The sequence below is a fragment of the Notothenia rossii genome (genome assembly GCF_949606895.1).
Source record: "Notothenia rossii genome assembly, chromosome: 7".
Classification (NCBI taxonomy): domain Eukaryota; kingdom Metazoa; phylum Chordata; class Actinopteri; order Perciformes; family Nototheniidae; genus Notothenia; species Notothenia rossii.
Window position 1 is genome coordinate 473,786 of NC_136905.1, and position 12,332 is coordinate 486,117.

Consider the following 12,332-nt stretch of genomic DNA (forward strand, 5'->3'; position numbering starts at 1 on the left):
CGTCTGTTAGGGTATAACACCATCTGTTAGCGTCTGTTAGGGTATAACACCATCTGTTAGCGTCTGTTAGGGTATAACACCATCTGTTAGCGTCTGTTAGGGTATAACACCACCTGTTAGGGTCTGTTAGGATATAACACCATCTGTTAGGGTATAACACCACCTGTTAGGGTCTGTTAGGGTATAACACCATCTGTTAGGGTATAACACCACCTGTTAGGGTCTGTTAGGGTATAACACCATCTGTTAGGGTCTGTTAGGGTATAACACCACCTGTTAGGGTCTGTTAGGGTATAACACCATCTGTTAGGGTATAACACCATCTGTTAGCGTCTGTTAGGGTATAACACCACCTGTTAGGGTCTGTTAGGGTATAACACCATCTGTTAGGGTATAACACCACCTGTTAGGGTATAACACCATCTGTTAGGGTCTGTTAGGGTATAACACCATCTGTTAGGGTCTGTTTGGGTATAACACCACCTGTTAGGGTATAACACCATCTGTTAGGATACAACACCATCTGTTGAACACCAAATTGGTCAAAATTCTTTATTAAAAACTTCTAAATTATTGAAGCAACATTTAAGAAATCATAATGATCTCAGAAAAATCGACATTATCACAATCATTAATGACTGAATTAAGCAAATGTCTTCCGTAATAACCTGAGTGATAACGAGTCAGAGCACAAAACGACACAGGCCGAACTAAAGAGGCAGATTCATAAGAAATGCTGAAACGGTTTTAACAAAATCTAACTCATGATTATCAAAATTAATTACAATTCTTTTGAAATCACTACAATCCTCAGATATAGAAAACACATGGCCAACACTTCCAACAACATGCTCATTCAAACATTACAATTACAAACTGATTATGAATCTCAAAAACCCTGTTACCAAAAAAGACAAATTCTTCAGAAAATGCTAAATATCTCTCAGCAATTGTTTTTATAAATGATAAAAATCCCCAAATTAAGAAAGAATAATAATTCTGATGGAATTAGCACATTCCTCACTTATTCAAATAAAACTAATTTCTTGATCCCGTAACTAAAGAGGAGCGTTCTGATTACAGAATTAGGTTGATTACTACATTTCTTAAAAAGAGCTACATTCTTACCAAATACAAACAATTAGTAAAAACTAAAATGATTACAATTCATTTGAGGAAAACCAAATCCTGAGGAAAGATCATTGGAAAACTGAGCCCTGAGAATATGAAGTAAGAACAGCTGATCATTAAAAGTCTTTTTGAACCAATTACTAAAATACACATTAAAGCAGAATTCTTTAAAAGCTACATTCTTATGAAATACAAAGAATCTCTTCAAACCTTCTTTATTTACAAAAATAGATCTCACTAATAAGATGAACTGCTGTGAAAAACCTCTGATATTAAACACTGATTTATTTGTTCTTTGTATTCAAAGATCACAGACCCCCCAAGATCACCAACTCCAACACTAGGTGGCGCTGCAGCACGATCCTCCTGTTATCTCAGGACTCATTTGCTCTCATGTCCCTACATTAGATTCACACTTTGGGTTTTATCATTCAGATTTTAGGGGATATTTCACTCATTTTGAATTAAATATGTAACACTAATCGCCCACACATTCCCTATTGGTGTGTCTTTGGTTTCAAACTGCACTCACTGATTGGACTTTTCAAAATAAAACAAACTTGAGATGTTTTTTAAAGATCTACATCGTCAGTGGGAACCAATGGGCTTGGAGCTGACAGGAAGTCAGGAAACATGAGTGAGAGAGGAGGGCCCGATCCCAAACCACGCCCTACACCCTACCTCTACACACTACCTCTCCATTTGCACGTTCGCACGGAGGGTCCGCCACATTGAGTGCTGTTCCAAAGCAATCAGGGGGAGGGGGAGTGGGTTGGATGCAGGCTCGATAGCCTCACTCCACGGATGTGCAACAATTTTCGGGCATGGAAGAAACAACTGCATACAAATGTGAGTTCCATGTGGTTCTATTTTAAAAGATAATGAATACGTTGCCTGACCTAAAACATGCCTTTGTGAAACACGTATTTTGAACTCTGCACGTGTTCATTTGATTTGGGAAGATTACATTACATTTTTATTTTGAAGATCTAAAAATATAAATCCGAATCAAACAAACAACACGTGTGTCATGTATCTCACATCCATTCACTGACGAAATCGGTTTAAACTTAGGTGTGATTTGTAATTTCAGGGACTGTGAGAAAAACCCACGGCACTTAAGATGGGTTAGGGTCTTTTTGTTGAACAGGAAAACCCGTTCAACAAAGAAAGAAATGCTGCCAAAGAAGCGTGGGAGTGAGTTATATTACGCACTCAATCCATATTTTGTGCATATTTCCCGTTTCCTACGGAGAGAGGGGAGGGCGTCCCAAAGCGCTGCGCTGTATTTAAACCATTGACCCTTAATGGAGGGAACTTCATTCAGCTGCGAGGGTGGCTACAGACGGAGTTCACTCCATCACGGAGGGGTAGGGTGTAGGGCGTGGTTTGGGATTGGACCGAGGTCTTTGGAGCTGCTACTCCGCTCCCTGAGCTCCTTCCTCTTCAGCAGGAACACCCAGGTAATCCAGCTCAATGTCCTCCTGTCGGCTCGGCCTCCGCCCCCTGGTGGCCTGGAGAGACATGACAGCACACAGTGAGACTTCCTGCATCACTCCTGTTCAATAACACACACTGTTTCATTCAGTCAGTGGAACAACAACATGTTTCAGTCCCTCATCATTCAGTCAGTGGAACAACAACATGTTTCAGTACCTCATCATTCAGTCAGTGGAACAACAACATGTTTCAGTCCCTCATCATTCAGTCAGTGGAACAACAACATGTTTCAGTCCCTCATCATTCAGTCAGTGGAACAACAACATGTTTCAGTACCTCATCATTCAGTCAGAGGAACAACAACATGTTTCAGTCCCTCATCATTCAGTCAGTGGAACAACAACATGTTTCAGTCCCTCATCATTCAGTCAGTGGAACAACAACATGTTTCAGTCCCTCATCATTCAGTCAGTGGAACAACAACATGTTTCAGTCCCTCATCATTCAGTCAGTGGAACAACAACATGTTTCAGTCCCTCATCATTCAGTCAGTGGAACAACAACATGTTTCAGTCCCTCATCATTCAGTCAGAGGAACAACAACATGTTTCAGTCCCTCATCATTCAGTCAGTGGAACAACAACATGTTTCAGTCCCTCATCATTCAGTCAGTGGAACAACAACATGTTTCAGTCCCTCATCATTCAGTCAGTGGAACAACAACATGTTTCAGTACCTCATCATTCAGTCAGTGGAACAACAACATGTTTCAGTCCCTCATCATTCAGTCAGTGGAACAACAACATGTTTCAGTCCCTCATCATTCAGTCAGTGGAACAACAACATGTTTCAGTCCCTCATCATTCAGTCAGTGGAACAACAACATGTTTCAGTCCCTCATCATTCAGTCAGTGGAACAACAACATGTTTCAGTCCCTCATCATTCAGTCAGTGGAACAACAACATGTTTCAGTCCCTCATCATTCAGTCAGTGGAACAACAACATGTTTCAGTCCCTCATCATTCAGTCAGTGGAACAACAACATGTTTCAGTACCTCATCATTCAGTCAGTGGAACAACAACATGTTTCAGTCCCTCATCATTCAGTCAGTGGAACAACAACATGTTTCAGTACCTCATCATTCAGTCAGTGGAACAACAACATGTTTCAGTACCTCATCATTCAGTCAGTGGAACAACAACATGTTTCAGTACCTCATCATTCAGTCAGTGGAACAACAACATGTTTCAGTACCTCATCATTCAGTCAGTGGAACAACAACATGTTTCAGTACCTCATCATTCAGTCAGTGGAACAACAACATGTTTCAGTCCCTCATCATTCAGTCAGTGGAACAACAACAACATGTTTCAGTGCCTCATCATTCAGTCAGTGGAACAACAACATGTTTCAGTACCTCATCATTCAGTCAGTGGAACAACAACATGTTTCAGTCCCTCATCATTCAGTCAGTGGAACAACAACATGTTTCAGTCCCTCATCATTCAGTCAGTGGAACAACAACATGTTTCAGTCCCTCATCATTCAGTCAGTGGAACAACAACATGTTTCAGTACCTCATCATTCAGTCAGTGGAACAACAACATGTTTCAGTCCCTCATCATTCAGTCAGTGGAACAACAACATGTTTCAGTCCCTCATCATTCAGTCAGTGGAACAACAACAACATGTTTCAGTCCCTCATCATTCAGTCAGTGGAACAACAACATGTTTCAGTCCCTCATCATTCAGTCAGTGGAACAACAACATGTTTCAGTGCCTCATCATTCAGTCAGTGGAACAACAACATGTTTCAGTACCTCATCATTCAGTCAGTGGAACAACAACATGTTTCAGTACCTCATCATTCAGTCAGTGGAACAACAACATGTTTCAGTACCTCATCATTCAGTCAGTGGAACAACAACATGTTTCAGTCCCTCATCATTCAGTCAGTGGAACAACAACATGTTTCAGTACCTCATCATTCAGTCAGTGGAACAACAACATGTTTCAGTACCTCATCATTCAGTCAGTGGAACAACAACATGTTTCAGTACCTCATCATTCAGTCAGTGGAACAACAACATGTTTCAGTCCCTCATCATTCAGTCAGTGGAACAACAACATGTTTCAGTACCTCATCATTCAGTCAGTGGAACAACAACATGTTTCAGTCCCTCATCATTCAGTCAGTAGAACAACAACATGTTTCAGTCCCTCATCATTCAGTCAGTGGAACAACAACATGTTTCAGTCCCTCATCATTCAGTCAGTGGAACAACAACATGTTTCAGTACCTCATCATTCAGTCAGTGGAACAACAACATGTTTCAGTCCCTCATCATTCAGTCAGTGGAACAACAACATGTTTCCGTACCTTGCAGTAGAAGTAAAGTCCGATGGTCACCAGCAGCACCAGCAGCTGAGTCAGCGGCAGGACGACGGCTCGGATGATAAAAGGTACTGGATCTGATGGAACACCTGGAGAGCATCACATCAAGAGTCAGCAAACACACAGAGACCTGAACCCACTTCAGCATGGAGACTCCTCTCTACAGTTATATTACAATAAACTACATCTTCTTAAGATCTCCATTCAACCCTTTCTCCTGTTCATAGCAGACAGTAGGACTGTAGGGAGAAGCTGCTAGCTGTATCTGTTGAACACTCAGTACTCATGGCAATACTCCAATGTAAACTACAGCTGACTGGAGAATGTGTGTTCTGGATTCATGTCTTCACGGTTCATTGCACTTATTGTACGTTGCTCTGGAAAGCTACATGTGATGTAAGGGTGTGACTGCTTCAGGGCTCACAGTAAAACACTCAGTCCTCACCAGCTGGGGAGCATCACGCTCTGTCCTACAGTAAACTCTAACAGCTCACCTGTGACGGTGATGGAGAGCAGACGGCTCTCAGAGGAGAAGTCCTGAGAAACAGCAGAGACGTGATAAACACAGCTGTAGCTTCCCTGGTGGGCGGGCTCTGCAACCGGGAACAGGAAGCGGGCAGAGTGATTGACAGCTGGCTCTGAGTAGTAGTTGTGAGTTGAGTTGATGGAGGTGAAGTTGAGCTGGAAGGAGCCTCCTGGGTACTGAGGCTGGATGGAGCAACTGATGGTGAAGGAGGAGCCCCTGAACACCTGGAACCCTTGCTTCTGGGCCCCGGAGACCCCGTACATGGAGGAGGACACAGAGATGTTGGGCTGAAACAGCTTATCTGGAGAGAGAGAGAGAGAGAGAGAGAGAGAGAGAGAGAGAGAGAGAGAGAGAGAGAGAGAGAGAGAGAGAGGACACATTCACCTTCAACAAAAAGTCTTCTCAAAAGGAAATGATGTCAGGGTACAGACAAACAAAGAGACAGATGACATGATGTCACAGATGATGTCACAGTTGGGTTTACCTGAGCAGGTGAGATTCACGATGTAGTTAGAGGTAACTGGTTCTGCACACTCCCTCAGAGGAGATCCAGAATGAACACAGTCAGACCTTATCTTCCACACAAGTTTGACTGAGGACTGCACTCTCCAGCCTAAGGAGACAGCAGGGCCACATTCGAGATGTCTGCAGGCAAATTGACCTGTGTGCAGGTCCCATCTATAGTCCTCCACAGGTCTCCATTCTCCCTGATGTTTCACCACCAGTCTTCCTGCACAGCGACTCTCTCCGTCCACCATCTTAACACCGGGCTCTGTAGAGAAACAAGAGAGAGATCAGAGAGAGAATAAAGAGAGTTTGATGAGAACAGAATGAACCAATCACAGCTCCTCTCTACCTGAGCAGGTGAGGCTAACAGCTGTGCCAGGTGAGCAGGTGTTTCTCTCTGAGGCTGAGCTACAGTCCAGGAGAGCAGACTCATGGCCTCCACACTGGAACTCTTTGGTCCCCATTGGAGCCTCCCCTTCTCCATAGAGCGCCCCCTGGAGGACTGAAGGTGCCCCACAGCCCAGCTGCCTGCAGACCACCTGAGCATCCTGCTGGTCAAAGTCAGCCTCACACACTGAGGACCAGGACGGGTTAGACGGGTTAGACTGGTTAGACTTCACCTCCAGTCTGCCTGAGCACAGACCAGTCCCCCCGAGCAGCCTGACAGAGTCTGCAGAGGACAGAAGATCAAACAGAGAGAGGTCAAAGACACACAATAGAAGAGACGGGCTGATGGCCCGGGGCCGAGGCAGAGGCATAGCAGGGGCGGCATGACCACCAACGGAGAAGGGACTTGAGTCAGGACTGGAGTGGGCCGGGGAGCCGGAACTGGAGCCGGAACCATGGATGACGGGGGATGGGGTGGTTGCCTGGCCCTCCGTCTCTTATCAGTCCGTTGAAGGCTCCGCGGACCTCCGAAGGCCAGGCGGGATCCCAAGAACGAATCAGAGGCAGAGGAAGGAGACAGGCCTGGAGTTGTGGAAGGTCGGCAACCAGGAGTGCTGGCAGGCCGGTAGTTAGCATGCTTCCAGCTAGCAGACTGGGAATCGCGTGTCTGGAGGAAGTCCTTAAGTCCTGGTTTCTCTGTTGTCTCCTGGTGCGCCTCAGCAGGGGCGGACTGGCCATCGGGACGTTCGGGACGAATCCCGATGGGCCGGTACTGAAGTGGGCCGGTCGAACGATGTGGGCCGGCCGGTAAGGGCTCGACATTATAAATGGCCCGCTGGCCCGGAAGCACTATTTAGACACCCCGGGCCAGCATAACGTACTTTCCACTTGCCCGCTCGGGCCACTAAAAATATTGCTTTAAAAGAATTGTCCTGTGGTATTGGTATTTTGACTAGCAATTTAGTTACATTGTTTCGTTTATCAACGCTACAACATAGAGTTCCAGTCGGTTGTCGTTGTAGGGTGAAAAGTTAACAGCTGTTTGCTGCGGAGCGCAGCGCGAGCAGGCTCCTGTGAGGTGGAGCGCGCTCCTTCACTACAGACTATCGCGCCACCTAACCATTCGCCAAAATGTTTTTAATACCAGCGGTAACCGGCCAAGCGCCGGGCAAAAAACAATCTTCAAATAAAAGAAATTCACCGGAGGAGTTAAAGGAGAGTGACAGGGAGTATGAGAAGAAGAGGGAGAGAAAGTTTCAGCCAGCTTGATCGATGGAGTTGGCTTCTAGTGCAGTGACGCGTCCTAAAACCCTTTAATAATCTATCGATTAGATTCATGATTATAAAATTATAAAAGTAGGGTAGACATGTGGAGATTATCCGGCTGAACAAAACTTCAATCAATCAATCAATCAATCAATCAGAGAATTGATTGATTGATTGATTGATTGACTGAACAAAACGTGCATTTATCAAACAGGTTTGTTTTCCACAGAACTTATTTCCAGCTATTTTCCAAAACCCTGTGGAGAAATCCCATTAGCCGCGTTCACACCGCAGTACTTTTCCCACTTTAGTTCCGATATAGTTCCGAAATGTCGCGTTCACACCAAAAAGAGCCGGAACTAAAATGAGTTCATGAGAACCTTTTTACCCCCTGCTAGAGAGCAGGGACTCTCATGCGGCTCTCTTGTGAGAAAAGAGCTATATTTCTGATTGGCTGGGCGGATTGCAAACCACGCCCCGTAAAACTCAAAAAAAGTGTTGTGAAGCCACCATTTTATTATCCTAGCATTAGCATTATTAGCGTTAGCATTAGCCCAGCGCAGAAACGCAGAGAGACTAACTTATGGCAACACAAAATAAAACATGGGAGCGGTGGAGATGAGGAGGTGTCGGCGTTCTGGCGATTTACTCCGGGGACTCCGGGTGGCAGTATACGCCGTGAAGTTGTTTGCAGCCTGCCAGTAAACCCAAAGCAGAAGAAGAAGAAGAGACGTCAGCGGCTTCATTTGCCTAATCCTCCCCCAGGGACTTATTCCAGTGTGAACGTGATCTGAACTTAGTTCATGAGAACTAAAGAGTTCTCATGAACCTTTGTGGGAAAAGTACTGCGGTGTGAATGCGCCTATTGCTTTTTTGTGGAGGGAACCAGCAGCTTACTTCCTGGTTTTAGGACGCGTCACTGCACCTCTCAATATGACGCCAATATAAACAAGGTCTTCTGTCGGCTCTGTACATCAATGCTGACCTCTGCTGACAGGAAGTGAAGAGTAGAACATATAAAGGTATTGGCTATAGGGAAATGTCCCAGCAGGAGAATGAAGGTTCTAATCTAATCTATTAGCCATTACATTTCTAACTCCTGATGACAGGAAGCAGAAAGCGCATTATACAAATAATAATACTCATAATAATAGCAGACATTTTTGAACAATGACCACAATATCATTATTTTAATAAACCAAATATGAACAATTGAGGAAAATGAGGAAGAACTAATTATTCAAATGTTGTAGTAAAAGTAGTAATGTAGTTAGTGCATAAATTACTACGGCAACAAATGTGTTAATTTTCTTCATTATAAGTCGATTTCGTTTTTGGACGAATGCTCCGGGCCAGTGGTTACAATGGGGGGGGGGGGGGGGGGGGGGCAGAGGTTACAATGGGGGGGGGGGGGGGGGGGGCAGTGGTTACAATTAGACCCTCCAGAAAAACGTGATTCTGCGATCGCAAATAATCAGCAAAATGGCACAGATTTTTTAAATATTTATCAAAAGGCCGCATAATCCCCGCATTTTTCCACAAATTTGAGAAAAAAAAAGAAAAGTGAACTCGTCTTGACGTGACGTCATCAGCTCGCGCATCACAGAATGTAAACAACATTCATCTCATTTACCGACGAACATTTCTACTAAAGACCGGGCAAAAAGTGGGGGGAAACTATTCTGCACCCCGTGCAACTGTGTGTTGGAGCATAAGAGAAAATCGACGGTGACGACCCACTTTGATTCATTCAAACATTCGAAAAGGCTTTCTGCTGCTGCGGACAAGAAAGCCAAACAACTCACATTCAGCGAGGCATCAACCTCCAAAACCCTTTAGAGGGCTACAAGAAACGAGGTGAGTAGCCTACAAGATTGAAGCTGGTCAGATAACGAACGAGTAAATGAAAACAGAATGAGGCGGAGAAGTGTGTGTGTGTGTGTGTGTGTGTGTGTGTGTGTGTGTGTGTGTGTGTGTGTGTGTGTGTGTGTGTGTGTGTGTGTGTGTGTGTGTGTGTGTGTGTGTGTGTGAGATTAAAAAAGCCCAATTGCTTTTACAATAAATAAACATTGAATGTGTTTAATTGAATAGTAAAGGGGTTTAACGTTAGTGGCAGGTTGTGTGTGAGAGAGAATAAATAAGACAGCCCAATATTAAAAAAAAAATCTATTATTTTTTCCCCCATATTTAGCATATTTTGCAACTTTCCACAATTTCACCGCATAAAATCACATAAAAACCCCGCATGTTTAATCGCATAATCAACAAATTTAGCCCGCGTTTTTCTGGAGGGTCTATCAATGGTGGGGCCAGCGATAATACAATTCCACCGGCCCCGTCGACAATTTACGAGCGGTATTTACTAGCGGTATTTACGAGCGGTATTTACGAGCGGTATTTACGAGCGGTTCCGCGGTGGGCCGGCGGTACCGAAGTGGGCCGATCGAGAGTCCCGGGCTGATTTGTAGTCCCAGTCCGCCCCTGCGCCTCAGCCAGAGCAGCCCCTCTCTGCTCAACACTGGACGCTCCCCTCCACTTACCATAGCAGAAAGCCAACACGTGTGTAAGTGAATATAACCATCTTTGGGTCGGTCGTTCCGTCAGGATTGGGGAAAATCAGGACCCAAATGCAGAATGAGGAGAAGGGGTTCAAACTAAAAGCGAGCTTTATTTAACAAAAAAGGTGTTGACAATAAACAAACAAGAAAAAACCTAAATCCATAAACCGGAAGCACGAGGAAACATCCAGACAAAAAACCGACAGGGACAAACATGGAGGTTTAACGAAGACAGACACAGGGAGAACAGAATTTCAAAATAAAAGCATGACTAAACACACAAAACTAAAATCATGACAACACGTCATCCTCTGCAGATCTAACCCTCGAGCCCTCCTCCAGTTCATTCCCACAAAACTGCTATTAAATCACATCAATATCTGTTTGTGTTTTTTCGATACTTATCGGACATTAAACTTGTGGTTTTAATGGAAGTCAATGAGGCATTTTTGACCACGAAGGAGTCCAGAGGGAGTATCTGACACTACATAAAAGATACTCGTGCAATCAAATCAATTTAGTTGATTGATTTAACACAGATGGTGTCACTGATGATGTCACTGATGATGTCACAGATGATGTCACTGATGATGTCACTGATGGGCTTACCTGAGCAGGTGAGATTCTGGATGTAGTTAGAAGAGCCTGATGTTGCACAGTCGCTCAGAGCAGATCCAGACTGAACACATTCAGATCTGATCTTCCACACTGGTTTCAATGAGGACTCCGCTCTCCGTCCCATAGAAACCACCGAGCCACAGTCCAGCTCTCTGCAGAAAGCATCAGCTGCCTTCAGGGTCCAGGGAGGGTCACCGTGGTCCACTGGTCTCCATCCTCTCCGATTCACCTCCAGGTCTCCTGCACAGCGACTCTCTCCTCCCACCAGTCTGACCGGCTCTGAAGAGAAACAAGAGAGTCGTGTACTTTAACTGCTTGGAGCAGTTTTAATAATCCATACTTTAATATTGGATACTAAAGATAGTGATGGGCTTCCACTATCAGAAACTCTGAGACACAGAGTGTACATCTGCAGAGAAACCATTAACTGCAGCTCTCTATAAACCAGTGGGAAGTAACTAAGTACATACTCAGCTACTGTAAGTACAGGTTTGAATGACTTCACTGGAGTACAACTCATTGTGTGACACCACTACACCTCCTGTGTTTTACTAAATGAATCCCTTGTTACTTTGCAAGTGTAAGTCAGTTATCTCCACCTTCACCAGCTGCTAAATCAATCTGATGTTAATGTAGGGTAAACTCCTGCCAATAGTAGTAATACTATATTAAATACTATAAGTGTGTATAGAGTGGTGCAGTGACGCGTCCTAAAACCCGGAAGTAGCTGCTTCCGGTTCCCTCAGGGATTTTATTTATGTCGATTTATGTATTTGTTTATTCGACACATGGCAGTTATTTTAAAACAAAAGATGTAGACTTGAAAAAACGAAACATATCCATGAATACACTGAGCACGTTACCTGTTGAGTTGTGTTCTCCTTCAGCCTGGAGTCCTGAGGAGAAACCAGAAGATAAGGTAAACAGAGTTTCCTATCATCTCAGGAACACGTCAGTGAACTCACTCTGGAGTCATTCCACCAGTTCACTCTAGCTGAGAAGAACACGTTCACACAGAGAAGTCACATATTCAGAGTTAAAGCAACCGTTCACTTTAGAGAACATGCTCCTTCAGTTCAAATGAGTCATGGTGCACCATCATCACACTGAAACATGTTCTACAGCAACAATTACATCAGGAGGAACCACAGAGGATGCTGCAAGTTCCCACCTTCTGCTGTCACCTGAACGTCTCACTCCCCTATCACTAACTGCAGACATTAACTAACTGAAAGAGATGCTGCCAGTTCCCACCTTCTGCTGTCCCCTGAACGCCTCACTCCCCTATCACTAACTGCAGACATTAACTAACTGAAAGAGATGCTGCCAGTTCCCACCTTCTGCTGTCCCCTGAACGCCTCACTCCCCTATCACTAACTACAGACATTAACTAACTGAAAGAGATGCTGCCAGTTCCCACCTTCTGCTGTCACCTGAACGCCTCACTCCCCCATCACTAACTGCAGACATTAACTAACTGAAAGAGATGCTGCCAGTTCCCA

General features: G+C 44.4%; 1 protein-coding gene across 2 annotated transcripts in view; it reads right to left on the minus strand.

Moving 5' to 3' along the window:
- Positions 1–549: 549 nt before the first annotated feature.
- The window catches only part of LOC307013373 (CD5 antigen-like), a 15,413-nt gene continuing 3,630 nt past the window's right edge, over positions 550–12,332 (minus strand). For both annotated transcript variants that reach the window (XM_079640751.1, XM_079640752.1), the window contains exons 2-8: positions 11,694–11,726; positions 10,822–11,109; positions 6,351–6,671; positions 5,979–6,266; positions 5,463–5,795; positions 4,954–5,057; positions 550–2,645 (exon numbers count right to left, since the gene is read on the minus strand). In XM_079640751.1, coding sequence (XP_079496877.1) covers positions 2,550–2,645; positions 4,954–5,057; positions 5,463–5,795; positions 5,979–6,266; positions 6,351–6,671; positions 10,822–11,109; positions 11,694–11,726 — 1,463 coding nt within the window. In that variant the 3' untranslated portion in view covers positions 550–2,549. The remainder of the gene's footprint in view (positions 2,646–4,953; positions 5,058–5,462; positions 5,796–5,978; positions 6,267–6,350; positions 6,672–10,821; positions 11,110–11,693; positions 11,727–12,332) is intronic.